The sequence below is a fragment of the Acanthisitta chloris genome, unplaced genomic scaffold (genome assembly GCF_000695815.1).
Source record: "Acanthisitta chloris isolate BGI_N310 unplaced genomic scaffold, ASM69581v1 scaffold19945, whole genome shotgun sequence".
Classification (NCBI taxonomy): Eukaryota; Metazoa; Chordata; class Aves; order Passeriformes; family Acanthisittidae; genus Acanthisitta; species Acanthisitta chloris.
In genome coordinates this window covers 29783-54783 of record NW_008673403.1, presented here as the reverse complement: position 1 = coordinate 54783, position 25001 = coordinate 29783, and the positions used below count along the sequence as shown (strand labels likewise).

The 25001-nt window shown below is 41.7% G+C and overlaps 1 protein-coding gene across 2 annotated transcripts in view; it reads left to right on the top strand.

The window, feature by feature from the left end:
* Positions 1–25001, top strand: part of FBLN5 (fibulin 5) — a 45247-nt gene that overhangs the window by 8073 nt on the left and 12173 nt on the right. For both annotated transcript variants that reach the window (XM_009074959.1, XM_009074960.1), the window contains one exon: positions 23873–23995. In XM_009074959.1, the coding sequence (XP_009073207.1) occupies positions 23873–23995 (123 nt within the window). The remainder of the gene's footprint in view (positions 1–23872; positions 23996–25001) is intronic.

Sequence of the window (25001 nt, the reverse complement as noted above, 5' to 3'; positions counted from 1 at the left end):
TTGTGTGCCTTTTATACCTGTGTGCCCTAGGATGGAAAGTGTGGTCACCAAAGGAAGTGCTTCAAGTCCATGTCTCAGTGCAGTGGTGGTAGAAAGGCCTGATTCCCTGTCTCCAGGACTCCTGGTGCAGTTAATAAGAGTTTCATGCTTGAAGGCCTTGGAGTCAAGACAACAGGGAACCTTGACAGGGTCCTCAGGAGCAATCAAAATTTTACCCAGGCCATTCAAGGAAGTTTGAATCTCAGGAATCATGATGCCATCCTGTGCTGGTCCATCCATGCTGATTAGAAGCAATGCTCATATTAATGGCATTGCTTATATTAATGGCATTTCAGTTGCTCTGGGCTTACCTGCTTGTCAGCATTTGGCATGTTCTTTGGATACAAAGCAATTCAAGGGCTAATTTTGTGGTGAAATGGTTGAAAAGAGTGAATTAGAAGCTATTTTGCTCAATAGCTGAGCCACTATCTAACTTACAGGTTTGTTATGTTGGTGTTCAGGAAATACTTTCCAGCACCTTCTTTCCAAATTAAATTGGTGACAAGTATTTCCATTAGATATTACAAGACTTTCTGCTATTGACTGCAGGGGAACCAGAGCTAATGTTTATGAGCAATCTCTAGTTTGTGTCTGGGCAGATATGGGGTTATAGGTCTGGGCCACATTTTCTATTGCTAGGCCAACAGAAATCTTCACTTTCACTTTGAATTTCAGTCAACTCAGCTTATTAAACACAGGAACCTTCTCTGGGAGACTGGGAGATTTGCAGCCTCAGGTTTGAAGCACTGAGCTTGTTCAAGAGACTTCCAGGGGGAAACAGGGCAAAATTTGATCTGAAAGCTGTGTGAGCTTTAACAAGCTCTTTTTCCAGTTTGCTTCCCTCCCCACAAAGCATAGTGAGGCTGCGAGAGGGTCGCTCTGCCCCAGTCTGGCACCTGACCTGCCTGCCAAGGCCCCACATTCCCCAGCTCTCAGGGGAATGTGCATCCTGGATTGTTCACATAACATTCCCCCTCATGGGGCTGATATGTTTCAATGCGGAAAAAAATAATATAATCCATTCTTCTCCCTTTCAAGCTTTTTTTTCCTCAACCTTTCTGGTCTGGATGGTCATAGGCAGAGGTCAGGTGTTCATGATCCTTCCCCATCCTGGTTACCACTCAGTCTTACCAAGACTCTGTCATCTCCATCATTTGTGAGAACAAAACCTTTCCTGGCCCAAGTGCCTCTCAAAGACACCTGCCAGTGGTGACTTTGCCCACTCCAGTGTACTCTGTGTGCTGCAGAACTAGCTGTAACCATTTGTGGCAGCAGACAGAGAACTGTTTTAATGATAATTACTTCTTAAATCTTGTGGGTTTGATTCCTGATACATGGTACTTTTACCCCTGGAGTTGCTGAGTGCTTTATATTTTGTATGTATAACTGTTCTGTGTTTTCAACAGCATGAAGTCTGTGTAAACTCATTCCAAAGCAGGTTGGGAATGATTTATAACCACAATTAATGCTGGAATAAAAGACCACATACAGGAAAAAGCAAAGAACATTTAGTGCAAGAGCACTGCTTGAACTGTTTGTCTTCTAACACTACTTCTCTATAAATACAGAATGGTTTAGTCATAATAATTACTTTTTGCTCAAGGAACTTGGTCTAGTAACTGCTGGCTCCATTTTATTGGAGCGAGAGCTCATGTTCTTGCATTATACATTCGCAAGCTGAGAGGTCTTTCCAGTTTCCCTTCACTCCACCTTGCTGTTTCCTGATTTACAATGATCTTCAAAACATGTCTCAAACAGATCCTTCTGGTCATTGTGGAAAGAGCTGTAGTGGGTGGGCTCTTATTTTTGCTTTCTCTCCTACTAATGCAAACTCACAATGTGAGGAGATGATGGGGATGGAGAGGCATCTAAAGAGGGTTGAACAGAGGGACTGGAAGAAAGTAGACTGCAAAAGCAGAGAACAAGGTGTTAGGAAAAGTATAAGCTTAAGGCAAGATGAGTATGACCTAGAGACAGAGAGAAGGGAGGAGGGCAGAGGACTTAATAACTAAAAAAAAGGCATAATTGTTCTTTTTAAAACCAAAGCTAAAAAGGAAGAAGGGAATGGAAATATGTTGACTCCAAGCATAGGAGAGAATTATTCTTCATGCCCCATCTGTGGAGTAGTCATTGCTTCAGCTTTCCTCATTTCTCAAAGACTGCCAGGACCTCCTACATTCCCCACCTATGGGTCCCCAGTCCTACATTTGTGGAGTCAAACTCCTTCCTTCAAAACATTACCTTCGCACAGATGGGTTTTAGATCATTATCGTTTATATTGCAAACATACCTAAAACCCACATCCAAGCCTGCAACTGCACTGCCCTGCCCTGTGTGCAACCTCATTAAGAACAGCCTATGCTTAGATGAGTTTTCAAGCAAAATGAAGGAACCAGATGTGTGTGTGTGGGGACAGGGGTAGGGAAATGAAGACACAGAGAACTGAAGGGAGGTGCCCAGGTTTTGCAGCAGAGCCATGGCAGTGCTGGGGATAGAGCCCATAGCTCCTTATTCAATGGCTTAGCCACCAAGTCTTCCTGGTGACTTTTCTAGTGACCTTTCTGGGCATATAGAAACAGGAGGAAGAAAAGGAGGGAAATGCAGCAAAGAGATTATGCCTTAGAAGGGGTGGTGTAGAGGAAAAACAAATGGAATCCACTCCTGCCATTGCCTTTTTGAACCCAATTAGGTTCAGCTCTGTGTCTTTCACTTTTCCTCTTGGTTTGTGAGACAATCTCTTTTGCTGTTCCAGAGGGCCAGTTCCTGAAGGCTGTGTATGATCCCTGTTAGGGCAGCACTGCCATGATGTCCAAATTAACTAGAATAAGAAGGAAAGATTGCATGAAACAGGTTCTGAAAGAAGCTGAGCTCAGACTTCTGAAAGGATATGTAATTGTTGACAGCTCCTGATTAAATTAAGGGCCCTGATGGGTAGCCTTTACATGCAATATGGTTTTCCTGGCAGGTTTTGTATAGGGAAATATAAATTCAGACCTCATGCTGCCGTAGCAACAGAAAAGTTACCTCTGAAGCATCTCAGAAGACATTACAGTTGGTGGCTAACACTTGGATTGGAGGAATTTGTATTCACTTCCTGACTTTGCCATAGATAAGTGAGCCATCCCTGGTGTCACCATCCCTGGAGTTGTTCAAAAAACAACTGGATGTGGCACTTAGTGCCATGGTCTTGTTGACATAGTGGTGCTAGGTCATAGGTTGGACTCAGTGATCTCAGAGGTCTTTTCCTACCTAAATTGATTCCATGATTCTGTGATTCTGTGCTGAGTATTATGGGGCTAAACTAAAATAATAATGAATTTTCAGGATTGTATCAAGGGTATTTTCACAAGGAGATGATAGAAGCTGAGATAACTTCTCTACAAGTATCATGTAAAGATATGTAAACATGAGAAAAAATTCCAGTTTAATAATCCTACAATAGTGAAGCTCAAGGTGAGACACATGGAATTTAGCTATTTTCTCCATGCACTGAACTGATTGGAAATCAGTGGCCACTTTTGTCTATGTTTCTTCATGATTCAGAGGAGTAGGGAAGTGCAAGCACTTTACCAGTGTCTCCCATTTACTTCAGGAACAGCCATGCTACAAAAGCTTTCAGCACCTATTTGATCCTAGAGTTTTTCAATTATCAGCTACCTCTGCTGTGCTCATTTCATGTTTCAGCACAAGGCAAGATGGTTAACTCTTAATTATCTAATGTAATGAGACTAGACAAGCCAGATAAAATAAACATGTAAAATACAAACTATGTACAATTAAGGCAGAGGACCATATGCCAGAGGACTAATGGAAGAAGGGTCATTAACATCCTGGAGTATAGACATACTTAACATAGCTCTGCCCCATTGGATAAACCCACATTATACAGTTCCAGAGAAACATTACTGTAATTTTTCTAGATCCAGCCTCAGTGCTTCTGATCTGATGGCCTGATCTATTCACAACCCCAACAGCCTTCAAAAAAGTAATCATGACTTGACCACAAAATAATAATGGGAAAATAGGACACCTGAAAATACTCAGAGCTCCTTCCTTCCTCAGGAAACCATTGAACCAGCATGGAGGATGTGCTGGGGCTGAGGGAAGGCAAGATTCTGCTAGCTGCTACAGTAGGGTCATTCTCACAGAAACCTGACCATCAGTAAAGGTATACTCTCCCATTTACCATGGAGAATGAGGGTGGAAATCCTGTTTTTCACTGAAGTGAATCCATTTGTGGTGGAGGAGTTGGCTTGATAGAAAAAGCTGCTGTATGTTTCAGTCTGGAGCAGGGTAAACTTAGCTTTCTGTGGCTTGAATTGTTCCTGCTTTCATTCCTCCCTAAGTGCAGTGTCAGAGGAGTACAGTCTGGTGGTTAAAGCACAGGCAAGTGCTTCATTCATTTGTGAAGCTTTTACTACTCACAAAGAAATGAGTACAATTGAAGCAAGAAATATAACATGCAAGCCAAGAAGCCTGGCATGTTGTTCAGCAAATGGGCATCTCTGTGCACTGGAATGAAAAATAACAGGCTCCTGAGTATGGCAAAGTGTAACAGTAAGTGCAAGTTACTCATTCTGCATGTCAGTGCCTTTCAAGCACCACTGACTGACCGTGATGTGTGATGATGTGAGAAGCAAAACTAAAATAAATACAACTACAGTATAGCCACAACTGAACTTGAATGAACTACAGTCATACTGGGTAGATGGCTGGGTAGTCAACTGGAGATCAAAATGCTTAGACCCCTGATAACAGTCCCCATTGACTTTGGTGAAGATTTTGGAGGATCTTGGAGCAGAAGTTCTTGCAGTGAATTTATTAGGTTTAAGTTTATCTGTCATGAACGTAAGCCACTGACCACAAGTAACTTATGGTCACGGAGTCTAGTACCATACTTTTCTCCTGCCAGATTACTGATACTATGATAAGGATTTCCTAGATTTTGTGAGGTTCCTTGACATTGTGAGGTCAGAATAGACAGGTGGTCAGAAGATCATCTTATGACTAAAAACTGTGGCCACCAGGAGTATTTGAATTTTCTTTCAACTTTACCTTGTGCTAAACTGACTCTGTCTGTGGAAGTGTGCACCTGCTGTTTAGGGGCAACTAAGAGTTTTCTAGTTTCTTCCATACTGAGCTGCGAGCCACAGGGGAAGCACAGCAGCATACAGAGGGGGACAGCTGAATGATAATGGGTCATGTAACAAAACATAACGTGTTTGTATGCAGTGAAGGGGCAGAAACACAGAAGGGGCAGTGCCCATGTTGGGTTAGATGTGCAGGCTACAGTCCAGACACAGGAAGGTTAAAATCTCTAGACTATGACCTCTCTATTTCATGACGTATTTCAGTTTTCCCTCTTTCTTGGGATTGCATGATACTTTGGTATACAAGGTGGCAAGAACCCAGGAATCCCATCTCCCCTGAGCTTTGTAGGCTGCAGAGGGAAAGGGTATGCAAAGGAAAGAGGTTTAACTGACACTGATTTAATAGCCTCAGTTGTGCTTTGTCTCTGAATTGGGAGTTATTGGTCACTGGGCTCTGAGCCAGATAATACATAGACTTCAGTTGTCACCAAGAGTTAGCTGGCAGGATGTTACATCTGACTCAATTCAGAGGAACAGCAATCATGCCCAGCCTGCCATATCCTCTGGCATGTGCTGGCCAGGGTAGGGCTCACACCCCTGCTGTTAATCTCTGAATGATTCCTTAGACTCACTGCTAACAGCGCTTTGGTACGTGAGGCTTTGTTGCCGCCTTGCCTTTATTATGTCTTACTTCCAGGGATTTCAGCAGTGCCAGATCAGTTAAAGCCTCTATGTACTGATTAGCTCTGTCTGCTCTGGAGCAGATTTCATGAGCTTTCCTTTATGGAATAGCTGTCATGCAAGAGAGTCCTGCCAACTAGAAAATTCCAGGGCTTAAAAGAAAATTAAGTCACTTAACAGTGCTGGAAGATTGACAGGCTTCATGAGTACCCTTCCCCAGTCCATCGTCTCTGTGGCTTGTTCTCCTTATTTTCCTACAGGTGTCTGTTTTGGCTGTAGGTCCATGCTTAGCTTTCTGCTGGGTCCCTTGGGGTCTTTATCGCAGAATCATAGAATCATCAATGTTAGAAGAGACGTCTAATATCATCGAGTCAAACCTGCCACTCTGCTGTAACCCCTAAACCCTAAAACATATCCTCCATCATCAGATCCAGATGCCTCTTAAACACTTCCAGGGATGGTGACTCCACCACCTCCCTGGGCAACCTATTCCAGTGCCTGACCAGCCTAAGAGTGAAAAAACGTTTCCTAACATCTTGCCTGAATCTCTCCTGCCTCAGCTTATGACCCATGCAGTTTGGGTACATGAATAAGGTCTTTTCTACCTCCCTGTGTCATAACATGCAGAGTCCAGTAAGTGATAGCATGTCTCTCCTTACCTGGAAGTGTTCTTCATTTTCAGTGCCCTTCATAGCACCAGCACCAGCACTCTGCTCAGGCCTATGTTAATTTTTGTATACATTTGCAGCACCCACAGTGCCTAGAGATGGCAGTGTTCTCAATGACTTAAAAGTCACTGTTTTTCTTGGCCTCTCCCTCATATTTTTTGGGTCAGTCGTGTTTCGTTTTACCTGGTTCCAGCCTGAAATTGGCCATGGTTATATGTCGCAATCAAGATGTCAAGCCAAAATATATAGAAAATATGAATTCTCTCCTTTGCCAGTATAAATCAGCCAAATGGGCCATATGTTTTGCCAGACTCTATAGGCAGTGGTAGTGTGCTGGCACTACTCCTTTGTCTTGTCCCTAAAACACCAGACCCATGATAGAGCTGCCACGCAGAAATAGAAAGGCTGCCTGGTGTTGTGTGGAGTTAACATGCTCTGACCCCTTCATCTGCCAACTGACTGACTTCCCATTTTACTGCTTCAATGAGATGAGAGAATTGTTCAAAGAAAATAAAGCCACCAGAAGATGAATGGGAATTACACATCACCAACCCAGTTCAGGGGAGACATTTCAGCATTCTGCCTGTTGCCTGGGACATGCTGCCCCTTGGGGATGGCAAGATGTGCTGAAGTTCATCATCAGCTTTATCACCAGCAAAACTCTCTCCTGTTTTAGTTCTTTTCAACCATAACTCATGGTTGCAGGTGCCCTCTTGTATAAGACTACACTGCAGTGTGAGGAGAAGGATGGTCCAGATGATGGGGCAGTAGTATAGGTGTCAGGACAGCTGAAATGAAGGCTCAGGTCCCCAAAGCTTGGTTAAGTCCCTTGCTCTCACTGACCTACATCCTCAGGAGGAGTTTAGCATATAAATGCCCATTGATCTGGTTTGCAGTCTTTGTCATGAGCTGACAATACAACCTCTTCGCTCAATAGTGTTTTCCAAATTGACTACTTCTCTGGAATCTCAATATCCAAGCAACCAGCTGGAAACCTTTGAGGGGTCTAGGTTTTCAGGCAGAGACCTTCAGCACGTTCTGAAAGTCAGGGTGTGCTTGACGTCTTCATCTGGCACCTGCAACTCTTTCTGGAAAATGTTCTTGGTTTTGCTGTGGATCAGCTCTACATCAATAACATGCCACTACAGTGAGAATAAATCTGTTCGTGTTCATGAAGCATTCAGATACTGACAGTAACAGAAGTGCTTCAGCTAAACAGGGGAGACCTTAGGAGGAGAGGGAGAGGAATGCATCACAAACTTGCAGGGTCTGAAAAAATCCATGCGTGGTCTGAGACTATGCTGTTTGTTTTGTTTTGGGTTTTCTTTTGTTGTTTTTTTCCACAAAAATAAATAATTTTAATGTCTGCTTTGTTAGAATATTTTGAGCTTGTTTCTAATTTTTTTTTCGAAGTAAAATTCTTGTTTTCTATCCAGCTCCCTGAGTAAATGAAGCAATAGCTTGTGAGCTGGCCAACTGCTCTTTGGATCAAAGGCATTGACTGGTTTTGTGGTACAACCCCAACATACCTGTAGGTAACACCGAATGGGAAGTCTGTACAAACACTAATACACAGAAGGCTAGCAAAGCTACAATTGTGGCCAGGAAATGAAGGGGCTGGAACCCAGCAGTAAATGAAAAGACAGCCTAACACATGGTCATCTGGTGGAAGATGATCAGTAGAAGGCAGTGCTGTCAAGAGCAGTGTAGCAAGAGGCAGTTTCTGGCAGTGTTACTAAGACTTCTCTTCCCAGAGCAGAGAGGGAATATGTTCAATATGTTCTGTTGAGAATGGATCCAACCTACTGACATTCAGTGTAAGCACTTTGCTACTAGATAAATGTTGATAAGTTTATGGAAATCTCGGTAAATTGGGGGAATTATTGAAGCTGACTTTGATTAAAAGAGTCAAGCATATTGTAAAGCTTAGGGTAAGATGACAGCAACTGGAACTGTAAATGACAGAGAAGCAGAAGTTTGTATGGTGGGTGGTACAAAAGAATGATTATTGCTGAATAGGGTGTAATTTGCTGAAATGAAGGAAAATTACTTTTAGACTGAACATAGTAAAGCCCTTTCTGACGGTGCAGCGTATCAGGTTATACAAGCATACACTAGGTATGTTGTAGTGCAGGAATAGTACAAAATGTAACAGCAGAAGCATTTGAAAACTGCCTGGAACAATTTTTAGCAGGAAAGCGTCTCACATAAGTTGGAGGTGGAATAGATGTTGTCAGGTGTAGGTTACTGTACTTCTGAGTCATTCGATGAATTTTCAGTTTCCAGTGTGCACAGAGGCACAAAAGAAAACTGTTTGTTTTATCCAACACTGCAGAGAAAAGTTCATAGTATGGATAAGAGCCTCCACCCATTAAATAACAGTTATTGTCACTATGGCTGAGCAATGCAAAGCTGAGATAGCTTAAATGGGTAGCCTGACATCCCCTTTCCGAAGGAGGAATCTTGGAGCAGTGTGGAGTCAGCTTGCCAGACTGCCACTCCTTAATCCTGGAGGAGGAATCAGGCCAGGGAGAGGAGATGTGATCCGAAAGCTATAGTATGCTGCTAATTTCCTGCTATTGCAACCCCTGTGGGGAATCCCAAACCTGGCAGAGGCTGGAGCAGCCTTGGATCATGCTGTTATTTTTCAAAGGTAGACTGCAGCCATATACACAGCACTTGTTGCCAGCAAATCACTAGGCACTGCATCTGGAGCTTTATTTCAGAAGCAGATTGAAATTATTTTGATTAAAAGCAGGGCTGACTTTGTGATGGAATAGCCTAGAACTGTGCACTGACAGCTATCAGTTGGTTTCATGCAGTCATCCCAAAAGACTGAGGCATGCCAGCTTTAGGAAGCTGAATATCACTCCCACTAAACCAGTGCTATTTGAAGATACAGCTCTGTAAATCCTGTACTGTGTTTTTCAGGTAGTACACTGCATTTTGGGACAAAATTTATTCACATTGACATTTTCAAGAGGTTTAACTAGTCATAGAGTGGCATAAGAGAATAAGACATTTTACTTACACATAAAACTTCCAACTCTATGAATTTAATTGAAAAAAAGTGAAAATTTTATCTCCATATTCTCCAGGCAATAAACCCAAATGTAGATTTGAGCACAGAGAGCTATGGAATAGATGTGTCCTACACAGACTGGAGAATATCTCTTAAGGTAATCAGCAGGTGACAATTTGCAGTATATCTCAGCAGGTCACGTGCATTCTGAAGTTGATAATGAATGTATATCATCCCATGATACAAAATACCATCACACTCTGCTCCACCAAAATCTCAAGCTGATATCTAGAATCTTGAGACATGAAACCTCTTTGGAAGTACGTGATCCATCCATGCTTCATTCCCTCTGACCTGGGTAGGGATGTGAAATGCTGAATTAAGCACAGTCTACAGTATCTGATTGGAGATGATTTAAAAACTACAAATAGTAGAATGCTAATCATGCTAAGAATTTTCTAGACATGCTTCTGTGCTGAAGATTATGCTTTCTAAAATGGGCCTGCTCCCTTGCATGATTGAGTATGACCCAAGACCTTGTGGCAATCAGGGGCTAATGAAGAAAGTACCATGATAAAGGAAAAAATGTAAATTAACTTTCCACTACAGCAGGCCCACATGATGGAAAATTCACTGGGATGTGTCTTCTGGAGAGTAAAAGCAGGAGTTTGCTCCAGGAATAACCACAGAGATTAAATGTTCCTGCTGGTTGGGAACATTGTCTCTTCTGTTTATTTATTTACTTTTCTTTTTTTTTAATTACCTAAAGAGAACATTTTTTTTTCAGGCCAGGCTACTTGGAAATGACCCATCTGGTTTGGGCATGCTCGGTGTGAACATGTGCCTTTCTGAACTTCCATAGATACTGGGAGAGCTGGTGGGACTGCCCGTGCCATTGCTCCTATCACTGGCTCCATGTGCAGCCTTTAGCATCAGTCAACAATTTCTGAATTCTGGTGCAAGGAGGGTAGACTTACCTTGAAGCTTTGGGGAAAAAATGTGCAGGTCTGTGTGTGTGAGTAGTGCAGTCCTTGTTCTGTGCTCATACAGCATCTAATGAAATAGTTCTCCCACCTCAACAGCTTCTAGTAAATTAACCAGAGATTCACATTCTAAGTATTTTCCTATTTACTACCTCCGGGGGAGAATTTAGAGTGCGATTCCTGTTGCCTTCACAGGCACCCAGTTCTCCCACTCATTCTGGTTTCCTGGCATAACAAAGGTCATGCTGAAGGGTATCCAGCAAAGGACCACAGTGGTGGTTAGAGGGTGCAGCAGATATCATACAAGGAGGGGCTGAGAGAAGTGGATTTACCCTGCCTTAAGAACATGAGGCTGATGAGGGAACTGTACTGTTCACTGTCTTCAATTGTCTAACATGAATGTGCAGAGAAGATGAACCCAGATTCATCTCAGAGGTGCATGTGAACAGGAATGGGCAAAAGCTGCAACATGGGAAATTTTTATTAGCTATAACAAGAAATGTTATTACAGTGAAGGTGTTCAAACACTGAAACAGAGGTTTATAAAGTTTGTAGATAAACATTGTGTCCTTGAAGAAATCCACACCTCAAATGGAAGAGGCCCTGAGCAGCCTGACTGAATAGTCCCTGTTTTGAGTAGAAGTTGGGACCAGATGATTTCCAGAGGTCAACTTCATCATGCCTTGTGCAATGGTTCTGAAACTGCAGTGTCTGAAGTGCAGTAGCCTGTCTGATTCTGGTTCTAGCCTTTAATACATCTAAGACTCCCATAAAATGAGTGATGGTCTCTTTGTCACATAGACTATGAGTTTTAGCACTCATTTTAAAGTGCTGAAAGATCTTTGAATGGAGTGGGGTGGTTTTATATTTGCTTTAGAGGCTCTGTAGAAATGACCAGTCATATGTGACTCACATCACAGCCCCAAGTTCTGCAGACACTGAGAGTTCGAAGCCTTCTGAGGAAGGGAGACCTTCAAATCTCTGCCCATAGCAGCAACCCTTGCCAGCTGCTCTAGAAGCTGTCGTGATTGACTGCAAAGAGAGTGTTATGCTTGGCACTAAGGGCATTGGGGAGTTTATCAGGGGAGAAAATTGTTTTTCATATTTCATCTGAGTTTCAAATCTGTCCATGTGTCAGCATGCTTTATAACAAAAGCACCACAAAGCCAAGGTAATTCTTGTATAAATGTTAGGACCTTTGGGGCTCTTTTATAAGCAAAGAATGGGTAGTGGATGAAAGCCAGTGGAGAAGAAAAATCTTTGAGAATTATCCTCTGCAAATACTGGCTTCCAGGCTCAGACAGCTGTGTCCTCATTACTGTTAATAGCAAAGAGTTATGCATGTTGGGCAACATTCCCCTTTGAGTGTATACATAGCAAGCCATCTATTTATTTATTTCTGTGGTGGTGATCATTGGAAAATGCCTATAACCCCTGCTCAAATAACTGGCTTTAACTCAGACTTGGCATTCACTGTTTTATAATGCTTGAGCCACATTTTCTTGCAATGTTCCAAACATTACCGCCAGCCAACTGGGTTGCAAACCTTCCTGGATAAATGAAAACTGTGGATATGGGAGGTTTACTTTGTTCCAATTAGTGTGTGATGTGGATGTCTGCTGGCAGTTCTCCTGCTCTCCTTACTCTCAGTTCATGGCTCCCTGGAAAAAAAAAAAAAGGTGTTTCATCTCAAAGGGCTTTTTCTCTTTCTCTTTCTCTCGTTTAAACCCCATTCAGTAGCCTTTACTGTATAAATTCAGAAAAAAAGTTTCAAGATTTGTGAAATTCTGATATAACAAGGCCTCAAAGCAGATGTGCTGAGCCTTTAGAGGCAGAAAGTTGTGTTTCATTGTGAAACGGGACAAGATGTGAGGCTGAAACTTCAGCAAAGGAACTTTCTAATAAAAGTTAACTAACATTTGCAGGAGTCCTGGCCCCCACCTGTCCATCAATAAATCTGTCAAGATAAGAGCAGATTATCTTCTCCTGTACTGATCCTGGCATAAAACAAAAGTATTGATCTGAAACAGAAGTATTGAACTGGATGGTCTTGACTGAATTTTCACCCCATGAAACTCAAGATTCACTGCACTGAAAAACTGAGAGTAAAATCCTTCATTTCTGATTATTGTTTCTGCTTCACTATATATCAGCTTTCAGACACATGTTCTGCAAGCACTGTTGGAGCAGCCAGGCTCTTTTCCCTGGTTTTAATGTCTAGCTGGAGGGAATAAGGTCTTAGATTCCTGGAGAAAGTCAAAGCACCATAGTCCCCATCGCATGTGTGTTTGACTCATACAGTTTCAAGTGACATGAAGCAATCTAGAGCCATGTCACCTCCAGCTAGTGCCTCTGTGCATGCTCAAGTGAAACAGCTTTGAATCCAGCCCATTCCTGAATGAGATGCTGGTGATGATTGCTGAAGCTTTGTGCGAGATTAGTGATGAATTTCATATTACTATTCCAGTTTCTCATAATGGAGATCCCTTGTCCTCTTTTTTTCATGTATATTGACAATTTCAAGTTATCCTGTGAGAGTCACTAGATCATTCATACTGAATTCTCTCTATGGGTATGTACATATTGCACACCTATAACCTCTCTTGTATTTCCAGGTCTCCAATCCTCCTTTCACAGCTGCACAACGTGCTTGGGCAATGATTACAGCTTTAATCATGTTGCACATCCAAAGCGGTTGCATTTTAATGGAAGAAGCAGCCCTACCCATAAAAGTTTCTGTTGTATCCTGCAGGTGGATATTTGTATCCCATTGCTTTCAGTGTGGCTTTAATTTCAGGATCCATTTGGATCACTTTCTTCTGCTGTATTAAAAGTCAGACTGTTCTCCTCTTTACTAGTTATTGTGGTCTATTCACAGTCTCAGACCTCTTCAGCCTGCCAAAACACTTGGAAAAGGAGCTCCTAATGACTCAGTTAAAATGTACGGTCAAGAAGTTCACTTATTAGAGGAAATGTAAACTGACCACCAATTGGCTAAACCAGCTGGCTGGACTATTTGTGCTTGTGATTTCTTAAAGCTCCCCAGGGAGCAAAAGTGGGAATAGCAGTTCTCTGCTTTTAGTCTGTACCCGAACAGAAAGTCTCTGAAAGAATTTGTTGGAGGAGAAGCCAATCGGATTTCACAGGCATGTGTAAAAGCTTTATAAATAATGCTTTAAACTCCTATATTTATGATATATTCCTTCTTACAGGGTCTTTTTAAACCAGCCCATAGAATTGCAGAGAAAACATACAATTCAGCCATAGAAAATTCACTTCTTCAGTGTTAAAGGTTCGACTCCTCTTGCATAAAATTTTATAAGCCTTCTCTAGAGGTTCTTGCATGAGACCATTTCATGTCATGCAGCAAAGGAGTGACTTTGCTGCATGATACGTAAGGATATTTTGTTAGAAGCATGTTTTAATTTCTTAGTATGCATTTCTTGGCTCTGACTGCACATTTTTTGTTTCCATTGCAATAGAAAGTGTCACTTAGATAACCTCCCAGCAGCTGGGAGTATTCTCAGTAAGACCTTGCTGGCTCCTCTCACCACCCTACAAGCAGATCTCAGTACAGCATATGGTCATACAAAATAGGTAGTTTTGAGAAACAACAATAACACTTCATTTATTGAGCTGAAAAAATATGCTTCCTGATGACGACGATAAAACCATGTCGAGCAAAACCAGCTTTGTACCTCCTAATTCAGCAGGTTCAGTGTCGTCAGTGGGATACTAACACGTCACTACCCTACCCCAGCAGAGTACTTAGGTCACTCTTGTTTTGCTGTCCTGCAGCTACTTGGAATAGCAGTGCAATGGGGAAATAACTGAGATTCCCAAATCACATGCACTGACCCTGGATTTTGTAAGTTGTGCAGAACCTGCAACAGGAGGTCCTGCACACAGAGAATACAGTTAGGCTTCACCTCATGGAGTTATCAGTTAAGGCAAAGCCCTTAGTTAAAATCAGTAGTTTGTATCATTTCTGACCCCAGAATTAACATTCAGACTGTGCATCTGTGCAAAAGCTCTCATGGTGGACCAGGAATTGTCCACACAACCAGGTGTGATCTTGCACCAACAGGGAGCCTGGGATAAGTGGGGGTGAGGAGCTGTGGTCTTGTAGGTGATGTCAAATGTATGAACCATGCACAGGTCTGTTCTGAGCAGAGAGGGGACAGGCTGCTGCCCCTTTAGTCCCCTTGCCACAAAAGCAGGACTAGAACTGTGCTTAAAAAGCAAAGTTCTTCACAGTTTAGCTGTTGTTTATCATCTTTGAGTAATGTGAAAAGTGTGCTAGCTAAGGAAAGGCTCAGATAGCTGGCAGCAGATCTAGAGCCTGTGACACATGTTGAGCAATTTTCGTATCAGTCAGAAGAAGCAGACTTACAGATTCATGCCTCCCACTATTGAGTATCCACTTCCAGCCTGACCATCTATGTCAACCCATAACCTAATGCATATGGGATGCAGATAGAAGATGAATTCAGCAATCAACAGCCAGTCCTCAGACACTGAAATATGCAATTAAACAGGTGTTTAGGGAGTTGATCTTGGATTGTGTCCAAGCTCAGCGAGGTCAGTCGCCCTTGGAAAAAACACTGACCCCACACAGCAGCAGTTTGAATTTGGCTTCAGTCTGCACTTCAGGAATGTGGCATTGTTATTTCTTTCCTTTTCTTATCAAATGTAATTATCTTGAGAAAAAAAAAAGTTTTGAGAAAACATGTGATTTCACTGAGTAAAAATCTACTACTGAGGAAATTATTTCTCAGTGTCCAAATAAGGAGTGGGAGAGAAGTTTGGGGAAAGTGCTCTGTTCCAAGTAATCTTGGAACTGATACCCATGTTACTGAGCTCGGATGTTTAGTCCTGGCCTGCAATTATTCCTATAAAAAAAACAGACATCCAATCTTTGTATTATTTTAAAACGGAGCCCTGAGGGTTATAAATGACTGAACAAGCTTCAGTGTTTGAGCAGACAGAGATTCTGGAATGAGCTCGTAGCTTTGAGCCTCTCTGCAAGAGCATTGCATCTCAAGAGCAGAGTTAGCTCCTGGGGTTGTGATGGTAAAGCAGTGGGACTAAAACACAGACAGAATAAAATAAATAAATAGGGCCCCAAAATCACCCACACTGCCTTGTAAAAGGGGAAAGAAGAAGATTTTATGTGGCAAACTTTATCTAGTCTGCAAGACCTGTGCTCTCACAACTGTCACATTAATCTTCAGCCTTGCCATGTCGATCCCCATGGTGCTAATGGCTCTCAAACTATTGTGATGGCAAAAGCATACCCACTTTTGTCAACGGTTCATCAAAAGAAGGAAACACAGCCATAGCTACTACTGTGACCCACAGAAATTTGTGGCATGATTATCAGAATTCATTACTTAAGAGAGGAAGTCATGCATGCTAAATATGTTCCAAAGAGAACAAAATGTAACAGTCCATCTGTGAAACAGCACACATTGCCAAAAGCATATTGTCTTGGAAATCTGCTGTCCACATTGGCTTCCCTCTTGGACACAGAGTCCAAGCAAAGTTTCTCTTCTAATCGCCGAAGTCTCCAAGAACCTGGTCCTAGCTCAGAGATGATAAGCCCACATCCCTCCATGACAGCTCTCTGCTAGGGCTGTGATCATGTTGTCAGCCAGCTGGGAAAGGAGCTGCCTCGGAGGGAGTGGAATGGGCACAGCACCCTGAGCACTGACCATGCCTGCAGAGGGGTAAGTGCAATCACAGATTCCACCACTTTCAACTCCAGCAGATGGACTTAACAAGGCAGTAGTCTCCTTTGTTCCTATAGTGGCAGGTGCAAATCATCTCCTTGGGACGGAGCTTCTTCAGTAAGTTTCCACATGCATTTACTCTGTCATATGGTATATAACCCCATGCTCATAAATACTAAGATTTGTTTTTTCCCTTTAGAAATAGCTTTTTGTCAAGAAAATCTTTTCCTGAAGGACTCTGATAAGTCTCTGAACTGATGAACTTATCTTAAGGACTTTGTTTCCTTCTGCATTCTTTAATGCATGAAGTCCTGTTTGTGCAGTCTTTTTTTTTTCTGAGCAGAAGAAAGGAAGTGTCTTTGCTTACAGATTTTGAGCCTCACCTTCCAGTGGGCAGGTGCTTCCAGTTCCTAAGCACCTTTGCTCCTTCTCTTATTGTCTGCTGGCTTTTCCCCTGCCTTTCCACCTCATTAAGTCACTTAGTTTGCCAAACAACCTTCTGCTTCCTGCATGTCCACATCCTTTAACGTGCAGTTTAGTCCTCTTGAGGCTCTTGGACTCAACAAATCATTTGTGGTAAGAACTTGGATTCTTCCTCTTTTTCTTGGTTCATGCTTCATATGGATGTAATCCTGTGTGTCCTGAAAGGAAGGTGGTTGGCAGCCCAACATCTTTAGGCTGATGATTCAACATCTTCTAGCACAAAAATGTTATCAGCATTTGCTACATTTTTCACATGTTTCTGCAGTTGCTACAAACATTCAAGGTGTAACTTCTCTCACCAAAAATCAGTTTTATTAATAAAAGTACAAATACAAAATAAATTTTAAAATACACGTACTTACATTCAAATGACTGTAAAGAAGAAATCATTTGGGAGAATTTCAAATTCCAATCCCCATTTTCAGTACTTCCATTGGCCTAGATAGATCTCCTAATGGCCTAGGAAATGTAAAAAGATTTAAGGTAAGCAGGAAATCTCAGGTGTGATGGTTAATTATATAGCTAAAAATAACTGAAATGATGTTATATCATTCACTGAAGACTTTAAGACACTACTTTGACCACATAATCTGTTGGGGTTTTTTTGACACAGGCTACAGAACCTTACTCAGCAACTGGTGTTTCAAAGACAGAGGGTTTTGCTACAGCATGTTTCAAAGAATCTACCATGTGTTTTATTACATTTTTCAGATGGTTAATCAGTAGTACTATTGAAGTTTGTGTCTTGTTTTTATTTCAAATTCATCTTCTAAACACTGAATTTCATCTCATTGTCTTTTGCTTTAGCTTCAGTGAACAGCTCCAGAAAAATCCTTAGCTTCCATGAAGATGTTTGTAGACCACAGGCAAATATACCTTGAACCTTTTCTTAAATAGATTATTAAATGGGGCATTATCTTGCTCTAGGACAAATTTTCCTGGCTTGGAATAACTCTTTGGGGATTTTATGACCTCTTTGCAATATCACTTTTTGAAGTGTTGACATCAGAAATGTATTTCAGTAATTATTGTACTAATGCAATATACAGTGATAAGAACAATTTCCTGTGTCTACTCAGTGTTCTTACATTTCTGCTTGTCTTTTCAGCAACACGGTGTCAGGAAAAGTTCATGTTCAAGTGATTGTCTGTAATGACCCCAGAGTTATTTGATTGATCAACATTTTTTGTTCTTGATATACGACCTTGCATTTGTCTGCCTTGAAAAGCACTTTCAAATGTGCCACCATATCTAGCAAAATAGTTTTATATAAGAGCTCTATTAGTTCTTAACAGCACCAGTTTGTGATCGTCTCCATTTTACCACAAATGTGGAAAACAGTGGGCCAAAACCAGATCCTCAGGAATCATTTATGGTTCTCTCTTGAGATTTCTGATCTCCTAGTTTTAGCCTCTTTAGTTTGAGAAGTATTGAATATGTCTGGTCTCATTTCAATGGCTTAGACTATTGTTTCTCTTCTTATGCTGTGAATTCTTGTGATATTATTGATACAAATGAGAGTGGCCTCAGTCCTGCATTCTTTACAGACAAGAGCCAATATAAAAGATCTGCTAAGAATTAGCCTCCCTGGTGGGATGTGCTGTTGTGCTGCAGTTTGACATCTAGGTTTTCTTTCTGACTATAGAAATATGCTGTCCCATATTTTTTTTTGTATGAATGGCTTTTAAATTATTTCATTTTTCTTTAATTTATGAGCAATGAATTAAAAATTTCATTCATGGTTCTATGATGTGGCTAAATTCTAAGGATCCATGAATATTACTGCTAGCTTTTACAGGTAATGAAACACAAAGCCAGTAATTTGCATGCTAAACACAATTAGTTAATTAATTCATTTTGACACTGTAAATATCTATCCAGTCACCAGGCATCCTGACATCCATTAAAAATACAATCTGTACCAGTAATAACAAAGCATCAGCACATCACATCCTGGCAGCCAGTCAGCCAGAAATATATAAAAAAAAACACTTTCTCCACCCTTACAATCCCCAAATAAAATCCCATTGCCCCAGCCACATCACCTCTTGTCAAAATGTCAAGTAAACAGAACATCACACCCCAGGGTTGCTAGACCAAACCACCACAGCCATAATTTTTTAAGGCAGACATACTGAGCTAAGAGAAAGGGATGTGGTTTATTTTGAAGTATTCAGGCTCAGGCTCTTGCAGCAAGGGCTTCCTGACAAATGTCTACCTATTGTCCCATTCTGTCAGTAAGCCAAAGATTTTTAAAACTCATGGCTTTGAGCCATAAGGCTCTGTGTTCATTCTAGGTGGCATTTCTTAGGAGGCAGAGACTGGTTGTCTGGATGGGCCATGTTGTTCCTCTCAGTTTTCATCTGGGAAATAACAAAGTGAATCATTCCCACTTTAGGTCAGATTTTAATTTGTCTGGACTTCGGCCTGAACTTCTGCCTTTGGAACTAGTTGTGGGAGCAGTAAAGTGAATACAGCAACTGCACAGATGGATAAGAGAACAGAATACAACTGGAAGGATGGGTGAGAAAATATAGATGACCACTAATTTGATAGCACACAGCAGGATAATCAAGAGCTGAAACAACCAGGGCCACTGTTGGCCAAGCATTCCTTGAGAAGTGAAGTTTGGAACAGTGATCCATCCTACCCTGCCCTGGTGCTCTAGTGTGGTTTTAAAGTGCTGAACAAGTGCTCTGTCAAAGGAGTCATCCAGAGTCACTAGTCACTTGGGAAAATTTGGATACGTTCAAAATTATTAGGTACGACAATTAAAATCCAGGTGCACTGATATTTATCACCAAGTGGGACACCACAGGGTTTTGTAGTCTAGTTTGATTTGTGTTAGGATTGGAAGGCTTCAAATAAAAATGGACTCACTGTGAACAGGTTTTGTATATAAGAGGGCAGGCCCTGACCTCAGGAGTTTTAGATGCTAAACAGTGAGGGAGGGTAGGCTGTGATAGAGATTTTGTAAACCCCATTTTTCACATAGGAAGTAGGGTGATGGAAGATGAAAACCAAGGAAAAACAAGGGGTTTTTTTACCCACAGGGTAAATTCTCAGCACATGAGTTACAGTGTGGTCACTGTGGTTGTGTTGGCTCCTTGTCTTGCAAAGTAACTACCAGGTACTTATGTCTTTTTTTCACTGAGGATAAATCTAATTTAAATTTCCTTCCTAGTCCACCTCATGGTAATTCTTCTTTGTAGTCACATACCGAGTGATCTAGCCAAAATCACAGATGAGGTATCCAATAATGGTAGCTATTAGTAAAACCTAGAATGGCTGTTTGGATGCAGGTAATGTTTTCTAAGGTTCTTGGCAATGAAAGGTACTGGAACAAGCTTGAGAGGTGGCCAATGCAAACCTCATGAAGTTCAACAAATTGAAGTGCAAGGTCCTACATCTGGGCCATGGCAAACCCAGGCACAGCTACAGGTTGGGTGGGGAAGGAATTGAGACCAGCAATGAGGCAAAAGACTTGGGTGTGATGGTAGATGAGAAACTCACCATGAGCTGCAGTGTGCGCTAGCAGCCCAGAAAGCCAAAGGAATCTTGGGCTGCATCAAAAGGAGTGCAGCCAGCAGGTCAAAGGAGGTGATTCTTCCCCTCTACTCTGCTCTCATGAGACCCCACCTGGAATACTGAGTGAAGTTCTGTTACCCTCAACATAAGAAGGACATGGAACTGTTGGAGCAAGTCCAGAGGAGGCCACAAAGTTGATAAGAGGATTGGAGCATCTCTCCTACGAAGACAGGCTGAGGAGGTTAGGGCTGTTCAGACTGGAAGAAGGTTGTGTGGAGACCTCATAGCAGCCTTCCAGTATCTGACACACTCTTCCAGGCTTCAGGAAAATGCACCTCGTGGACTCCTTAGCCACATTTTCTATCCTTGAGTTTTCTTCTCTGAATGTGTCTTATCTGACTTGAACCTATAAAACTATTGACCATCTAGTATCAGGTACAATTTGCTCTAGTATTGTGTATGTCTCATCACAAAGGCAGAGGTTGTACAAACGCACTTTGAAGTCCCAAGGCATGAACACACATGATATATGAACAACTTGATTTATGTTTGAATGGGACAGAAATAAGCTGTGCAACCACAATAACAAATTATTCATGCGTTATTGATGAGCTGTCAGGTTCCACCTGCAAGTTTCCACTCAAATGAAAATGTGTTTTGGTATAGTTTCTACACTATCCATTGTAGGCAATCTCTTGAAGTTGTATGGATAGTTCTCTTCCCAGTGGAAATAATTTGGGGGTCTTGTGGTGGTTTGTTTTTTGCCTTTCCCAGTGAAGTGTCTAGTTTTGACTTTATCGACCACACCTGTTCTCACTGTAGGCCACACTGTGTAAATGGGCTGGGCAAGGCACTCTCTGTCTGCCAGCTCTGATATTCTTCAAGAGGATACCTAATGTTAGCCAACTGTTGCACTGACAGTTTTCTCTGTGTCCAAATATCTGCTCTCACTTTGTGAGCCTATGTAAGGTGGATAACCCATGGCAGACAGGTTGGGATTATACTACCCATTTCAACTGTGAAGGCTGCTTGCCAAAAATAATCAATTTGATTATATTGGCTGGATCTGTCAGTGTTTAATGGTGCATCATGATAAGGGGCAACCTTAGAGAAAGCCAGAGACATGTCATATAGTACTGGGTGTGCACACTCAAGCCTAATCAAAATGTTCTGATACTACCAATAAAGTTGCTTATATCTGTGGGTTGCATATTGAGTGCAAACTGTGGGGAGTCAAGATGTTCTGCATACACAGCCTCAGGTTCATCAGGTTTTCTAGCAGAAATTCCACAGGAAGCCTCTGTTGTAAAAACTTTTGCATTCAAATGGAAGTATGTCTCCAGTATCATCACAGAAGGTAAAAACTTGGAGTAAGCAAATAAACCTGCTTGGTATATAGGAAAGGAAAGAGAATCAATGTCTTACTTCTCTGGAGTGATTGTACTGCTGCTCATGCAACTGCTACACAGATGACTTAGGAACAAAACTGATCCTGTAGCCACCCATGGCTTCAGGTGCAGGATGCATGTTGTACCCTTGGAAGGAAGATGCACCACAAAAGAGTGGAGGATCTGTAGTCTTCCAAAAACATTGCTACCATTTGTGGCGAGACCATGACCCTCCTTCTGTTCTTCATCTATTAATATTACTGGAAGCAGGGAACATGGAAAATAAAAATCTCCTTTTCAAGTTTGGTGCAGGCTAGAAACAACAGAATTGGCCAGATCCCAAGGTCCCACTCCTAAAACAATAAGCAAGCATGACAAATAGAAAAGTTTTTCATTTAGAAAACATTAATGTCATAGTTATTAAATTTATGGCTAGATACAATCTCTGTTCTGATACTACCAATTATGTGTGATATGCTATGAAGGGAGGATCCAGACCTTTTAGCCTGATCACAGAAGCAATAGCTCAACTGAACAACATATTTATGGACGTATATAGTCTAGACTTGTTATCTTACCCCTTTCCCACTTCCCCCATCATTTTGCCAACCTTGCCAATAAATACATGGGAACTGATTTCTGACAGAGTTAATTACCTCCAATTGTGCCCCTCTTGTTATCTCACCCGCTTTGACTCACCATAAATTGCTCTATTACAGATGTTGGCAAGATAAGAACTCTAGACTCTCTCCATATACATACTATGTATGTATTTATTTATATATCCGAACGTTTTAGATATGCTGCTGTGGTAGACTGGATCAGTTATTTCATGACTGCTAGGATTGTACAGCTGACTGGCTGTGCTCCATGCCCTGGGGGCAGATATGGAGATGCCATTCCTGCCCTTTGCTGCCTGCTCCAGCCCAGGGCCTTGGTGAGATACTTTCAGTTGTGACCCAACCATGTCTGGGTTAATAAGAATCAGCAGGGGATCAAGGAGTGGCATTGCTTGGATCACATAGTACTTCAGCAAAGGCCAGTGCACGGTATGCTGGAATAAAAAGTAGAATCATAGAATCATCAAGGTTGGAGGAGACCTTTAAGATCATCAAGTCCAACCATTAACCTGTCACTCTGCTGTAATCCCTAAACCCTAAACCATATCCTCCAGCATCAGATCCAGATTCCACTGAAAAACTTCTAGGGATGGTGACTCCACCACATCTCTGGGCAACCTATTCCAGTGCCTGAACACCCTAATGGGGAAAAAAAAAATCCAAATATCTAATCTGAATCTCCCTTGCCTCAGTTTATGACCCTTCCCTCTATTTACTGATAGTTTATGTATCAATAAATAAAATATAGAAATCTGAGTCAGCTGAAAAAAAATGACACAATTTATCTTTTGATATTTCTGACATGTAGAGGCAAACTTGATGCCTGAAACATCAGGGAAGATACTGAGTAAGGAGGGATTAAAATTGAACTTCTGACTCTGAAAGGCATTTTTAATCGGTTACGTTCCAGGGTCCTGGCTTATATAAGGAATGCTATTCACCTCCACTGTAAAAAAAAAAAAAAAAGGAAAAAAAAGGAAAAAAAAAGCCCACAATAAAAACACCCTAAGGCATTGTAATAAAAACCAAAATGCATTAAAAACAATAAAGATGAGGGAGAAAAATAAAATAAAATAGTTTTATTGTCAGGAAATTGATTCCAGGGAAGTATACATTTTTATGTCAGGTAAAGGTTGATCTTGGTTGAACCTTCTGTCTGAAAAATTACAGTGAGATAGTCTGAATTGGTGGGGCAGAAAGGAATTCTTTTGTATGTCTGAGTTGTGTTTGTACATCTTTCGAACTTCCGTTCATCTCTTACCCTTCAGTGAGGTTGTGCAGCCCTTTCAGAGCCTCCAGGGCTGAACACTGCCCTGTAGCATGGAAATCCAAGCTCAGTGACAGTGCAAATGTGGAAGAAACAAAAAGCTTGAGATAATGTGAGACCTCCCTTGAGGAACTCTGAGAAACACCGGGTCATCTGCAAAAGGGAGAGATTTGATTTGCACCCTCAGTCCTCACTACCCCGACATTTATTATTGTGGTTTTTCCTTCAGGTTATGGTCAGTCTCTCCACTCCTCCACACTTTGGTTCCTTGCATGGAGCCAGTGTACACACTGCACAGTGTGAATAACCTTTTGCGAATAATTTTTTTATTGCCATTTCTAATATTTTCTTGCTGTATTTCTGTGTTGCAGATGTGGATGAATGTGCTTCAGATTCTCACCAGTGTAACCCCACCCAGATCTGCATAAATACTGAGGGGGGCTATACCTGTTCCTGCACTGAAGGCTACTGGCTGCTAGAAGGCCAGTGTTTAGGTAAAAACCTCTTGTGATACAGCATTTGAGCATCTCTGTGTGTCCCTAAAATAATGTCAGTAAGAATTTTTGTCAAGCACATGGTTAAACCTTCAGCTACGTGGAAACTGTCTTTTATCTTCGTAAGTGCCAATGGTATGCTTGGCAGAGAGACTCCCTCGTGGAACAAAAATGTAGATGTAAATGCCATATGACCAGCATCCATGTAATAAGTGGGATTTTCATATTCCCAGTCTGAAAGGTTCCCTTTCATATAAGATCAATCACAAGCATATATACAAAAAGATTTTTTCCCAGACCTGTCCTTTCCTCACTGTGGACCTGAAGGGATCCTTATTTGATACCAAGAAATAGGACAGAATAAATCCCCAGAGTCAACCAATCCTTTCCTTGGGGGTGAGAAAAAATTACCTCCGAACTGGGTGCTGTTTCAGTAGCTTCCAAGTAGTTTTACTTCTATTTTATTATTTTCCTTGCAGCAATGTCCTGTTCATCCTTTTAGCTCAGCCCCATTGAAAAAAAATCACTCAACAAATAGTAGGGGAAAACCTTCTCTTGCAGCCCATTCCCCTCACTTGACACACCCATGGGATGATGATGTAGATGTTAATTTTAGGTACACAGATACGACCTAGGAAATAGGATGCAAATTTTTGTAATGAAAAGTTTGCTCATTAGTAGTTTTTCCCCAGCAGCACAGGCTGTTTGCTGCTAGCTCTGCGGAGCTGGACCATCCCATCACAACACCTCCACTGGAAGGAGAATGGGCTTTCCCTGCCCATTCATCCCTGGAGTGTCTCCAGTTATTTTCCAGCTTTCTCCTCCCAAGTACCAATTCAGTGGACTCACTCATGGCTGTTTTCCTAACAACTGCAAATAGCTGCTGTGTAATTCACCTGGCAGGGACTGAGCTGAACACCATCCAAGCTGGGGTCTGTGCAGCCACAGCAACTTTGGGGGGTCACTGCCTTGCAGTTCCCCCGGGATATGAAGTCTCCAAGGTCCC